The sequence below is a fragment of the Carassius carassius genome, chromosome 40, assembly GCF_963082965.1.
Source record: "Carassius carassius chromosome 40, fCarCar2.1, whole genome shotgun sequence".
Classification (NCBI taxonomy): domain Eukaryota; kingdom Metazoa; phylum Chordata; class Actinopteri; order Cypriniformes; family Cyprinidae; genus Carassius; species Carassius carassius.
In genome coordinates, this window is record NC_081794.1 from 7,024,543 (window position 1) to 7,029,423 (window position 4,881).

Here is a 4,881-nt window from a genome sequence, read left to right on the forward strand (position 1 = left end):
TGAAGGAATTACCAAAATAGTTTGTAAGTAAACAGCGCCATCTATTGTAATGCTATAGACTGTCTACTTAGCTTTTTTTAATTTTTACAATACAAATAAATATAGTATATTTGACACACAAAATGTGATGACAGATGACATTATCATTCACTGTTTAACTAGTTATATGAAAAAGTAACTGAATGACTGATTCTGTCTTTTTGTAAGTCATATGGATATAGAACAAAATACAGGTAAGTAATAAGGCGTTTTTTTTTTTTTTTTTTTTTTTTGATAAAAATACCTTATAGGGTTATGATAACCAAACAGTCCAGAGGTAGATCATGCTTTAATCTGGGTAAAACAAACTTTCACTTTATTTTAATAATGTTTGGGTTTTTTTGCATTCACTAATAAAAAGATGTTATCATTAGCTAGAGCCACACTGAGCTGCTTTATAACAAAAGATCATAAATCAAGTAAACCCCACACAGCAGTTTCTGTTTCAGCATTTCAACAGGCTCGGATAATCTCATATTTAAGAAACCCACTCCTAATCCAGCTCTTTTAGATAACTACAGACTGTTATCCCTTCTTCCTTTCATCTTCTTCTTTCATCCTTTCAAATGAGTTGTGTTTAACCAAGTCTCTGCCTTTCTCACACAGAACAACCTAATAATGTGCATTTGATCAGATACAACTGCAGTCACAAATTATGAGATGCATTATTCGAATGCTTGGTGAAAGAGATGTGTTTTTAATCTAGATTTAAACAGAGAGAGTGTGTCTGAACCACGAACATTATCAGGAAGGCTATTCCAGAGTTTGGGAGCCAAATGCGAAAAAGCTCAACCTCCAGAGAATTGTGTATTGTGTTTTATGAAACTGAAAACTTAAATTAAATGCTGAGAATTAGTGTATGGTTTTGCAGATTTGGTGTGTGCTTCCGGTGTTTGAATGTCAGGTTTCAGAAACTGTGTGAAAAGTGAAGATTTTGTGTGTAAGCAGTTAAACCTGGATAAATGTGTGCTATGAGTTTATATTGTGATTCTTGAGGTAATTATATTGTATGTTTGAGTTTTCTGAATGAGAAATGGCTAAACTTTAGGAAAAATTAGGACATTTTGTATAGATTGTTTTTTTGCAGAAAACACTGAGCAAATTGGAACGTGTGAGAAAACAGGTGAAATGTGTTTAATGTTTTGAGAAACGTTATGAAAACTGAATGAATGATTTGGAAAACTGGGACAAAATGAATTTGTTATAGTGTGTTAGCAAACGAGAAAAACTGTAAGCAGCATCTGTGGAAGACGCAGACAAGAATAGCCTGATGGATGAATGCTGATCAGCGAAACCTGCTCCACCAACAACAGAAGCTTCGCTTTTCAAATTGATGTGGACAACAGTGAAGAGCCACTTCCTGAAGAGCCCAGAAGAAAGCCCAGACACTTAGTCGTCACAGTGTCACATGAAGCCCAAAGTATACTGTATATAGTTACAGAAAATGTTTTATTTGTAGAGTGATTTTTAGTTTGTAGTGTAAGTTTTAGTAGTTTAGTAGTGTATTTAGCTCTTTGCTGTGTGGATGTTTTTGGTGTTTGTTGATGTACTGATATGTGGTTCCTGGTTTGTTCTGGGTTGAAATGTTTATATGCTTCTGATCTTGTCAAAATCGATTTAGTTCTTTTTAAAGCAAAGAAAACAAAATAGGAAAACTATTTTCTATTAATATTTGGCAAACAAAGCCTTACTAAATGTAAAATAAAAAGTCAATGTAATGAAAAAATAAAACTATGGAACACTGAAAACTGTGTTTGTGTATGCGTATAAATTCATGTATTTTTTTCTATATTAATTACATGTACTAAATATACAATATTTTTTTAATATAAAATGTTTCAGCAGTCTGTAATGATACAATATAATTTATCCGATAAAAACAATCGCCTACTACTTCGTTCTACTATAATTGTCAATTTTCCACACAGCTTACTATGGTTGTCATCAGCTGAGAATTTTTTCAAATGACATGACTCAGAACTGTATACTTAAATTCTGTAGTATACAGTAAGTTGTGAAAAGAAACGAAGTTAGCACAGTTCCCAGTGGGCCCCGATACTTATCAGACTTATTTATAGCCATTACTTATTTATTCTTAAGTATTTTTCTCATAGGGGATTTTTAAAACTGCATGCTTCACACAAACAAAACACCTATTTATTGCTGTCTGTCATGTTTATTTGGATAACAGTAAGTTCAGAACAGATGATATTGATACAGGTTTCATGATGCTGTTTCCCTTGATGAGACAGTATTTGTATCTGTACAGAATATTATTTCTGTCAAAAGATAGACATTCAGGTAATACAGCTTGTGTATGTGCTCCCTTTCAGTTTCTTTAATAATTTAAAATGGGGATTCACATTCACAAGATAAGATCTGCTATCTGATGATGTGTTAGACTTGAAAGTGCAGCGTTTAACACACCCAGCTGATTCACTGGGCTCTGTTCAGAAGTCAGGCCTGTCCTTTTTCAGTTTGGAGTAGTCCATGTTGACAGTGAAGAACTGTGGAAAACAGGTTATGGGTTAAATTATATTATAACATATTATTACAGTAGCAGAATGTGCCAAATCTGACTTTTTGTAAGGTTATTATAGGCTTAACTGACTATATTAGCTAAACATAGATGGACATACAAAGAAGGACACAAAAAGTTTACATGAATGTTGTTTTCACCTTATACTGGTCATTTGGCCCCAGTTTGTTCCAAGGCTCTGGGTTGTTCTTGCGATCCCATCTGTTGACAGATTACAGTCAGTCATATACTCTGAATTATATTGGAATCTAAAGATTGCTGCCTGTTTGATAATGTAATGAAAAAGGGTTGGCTACTCACGAGCAGTCAGGGTTCTTCAGTGCAAGGCGGCCCAGGTAAAGCATAGACATGGTCGCTCCACCACCGATGAAGATGAAGAGAGGAATCAACTTCAAAGAGAGACAGAATTATAAATCAATGGCTAAACAATGCCCAAAAAAAGCTGAATAACCAATAACCTCTCTGTTATGCAGTCCATAAAATAAAAGGCCTAAATATATTTTAGGGGTCAAACTTGTTAACATCATATTTGTTAATTCAGTTAAATAATTTTCAATAAAAAAATATATATATTTATATCTGTGGCGCGAAAACATCGTTATATACGTGTAATATAACGTATATAACGTTACATTACAAATCCAGTACTACTGCAGCTACGTATTAGATAGTACTGTACAACGAAGTAGGCTATGTGTGACAATGTTGTCCGATTAACCACAGGTCTTTTTCAAAATACACAAATGTCCGAATTCCTTCGCATAGACCTACTATGAATATATTCTATAGCCTACTATTTTAGGGTTAAGTCTTGTAAATCCCGATAGAAAGCTGTTATGGTAAATTACTTAAAAGAGGTACAATTGATTTCACCTCAATGTCCTTGACAGCTGCTGAACACTACACTGTAACACAGCCATATATGACAGATAACGCGACCTACAGCCAGCTTACGTGCTCAGCCACTGCGGGAATATGGTGAAATCACGTACACAATGTATAGACTGAAAACCATTTGATCAATGCCAATATCCTCACCATATCACAGAATGACCACGATATCTCGCTACTGTGAATTAAATAAATCAATGTTTCTCACCACTGCGGCAATTTTATATAGCCTACGGTTTGTCTTTTAAATCAAACATATTTGTATTAAATATACCCCTCGAGCAGCGGATGAGGATGTATTTACGATAGAGCCAACGCCTGAAACGATTCTGAGGCATTATTTGAGAATGAATGAATCATCATTATTAACAGAAAGAAGCATCAGCAGTAAGAGATCTGAAATAGCCTACTTACAGCCGGGTGGCTTTTTACTTGTTTCAGTACGGTACTCAACATGTCAAACTCCCGAAATATACATATAGAGAGAGAAAGAGAGAGAGAGAACAGGATTAATGAGAGGTCTGATGGTGTTCGTACACTGCTGTGTTTCTGGAGCGCAGTCTGAAGGGATGCCTAGGCGGAAGGTGTGGCCATGGGGACTTGGGGACTTGGGGCAAAAATGCCACTAATTGGAAAATAATGCCTCTGCACAAACAAATGAAATCTATTACGTCTGCTGCTAACAAAGTACAAATGAACTGACAGTGTCGACTGTGGCATCAAATTAAGATATGGTCACCGTATTTTATTTTAGGCATTTTTAAAGTGTTGCGCATTTTAACCAATCACACACAGTTCTGTTGATCTTAGGAACGCATTGGCTAATCAGAAGCGTTCAGATTAGTCTTCGCTGAAACTCATCTGTTTTGAATGCGCGCACGTTCCCTGATTGAATTCCGCGATATATATATATATATATATATATATATATATATTTTTTTTTTTTGTTCTTTTTTTTTGAGAGTGCTTAAACTCAGGATAGATCAAAAAGTTAGTGATAATGTCACTAATTTATTCGCTGATTAAATAACCGTGGAAAGTAAACGTTATATAGCCTAATTATCAATTTATAATGTTTTTATTAAATTGTAATCACATTAAATACAAATTCAGTTCCATTAAACATATGATATTAGACTACATGACGCCCATCTCTGGTTGCTGCCTAAAAAGACTGGTTTATGATGTTAAATTTGCAGAGCCGGACAGTAACGGAGTACATTTACTTGAGTACAGTACTTAAGTACAATTTTGAGGGATCTGTACTTTACTCGAGTATCATTTTTGGGGAGTACTCAAATTTACTCAAGTACATTTGAGAGGCAAATATTGTACTCTTTACTCCACTACATTTCTATCCAAAACTGTAAGTACCATTACTTCTTCGGCCCTGTCCACACGAAGAAGGAGCT

General features: G+C 34.8%; 1 protein-coding gene across 1 annotated transcript; it reads right to left on the reverse strand.

Annotated features, from left to right (window-relative positions):
- Positions 1-2,195: 2,195 nt before the first annotated feature.
- On the reverse strand, positions 2,196-4,028 carry ndufa4b (NDUFA4 mitochondrial complex associated b). Its single transcript, XM_059532983.1, has 4 exons — positions 3,884-4,028; positions 2,879-2,967; positions 2,719-2,779; positions 2,196-2,546 (listed from the first exon to the last, which is right to left on the reverse strand). The coding sequence occupies exons 1-4, from the start codon at positions 3,923-3,925 to the stop codon at positions 2,490-2,492; spliced, it is 249 nt and encodes an 82-aa protein (XP_059388966.1). The 5' UTR covers positions 3,926-4,028; the 3' UTR covers positions 2,196-2,489.
- Positions 4,029-4,881: the final 853 nt, after the last annotated feature.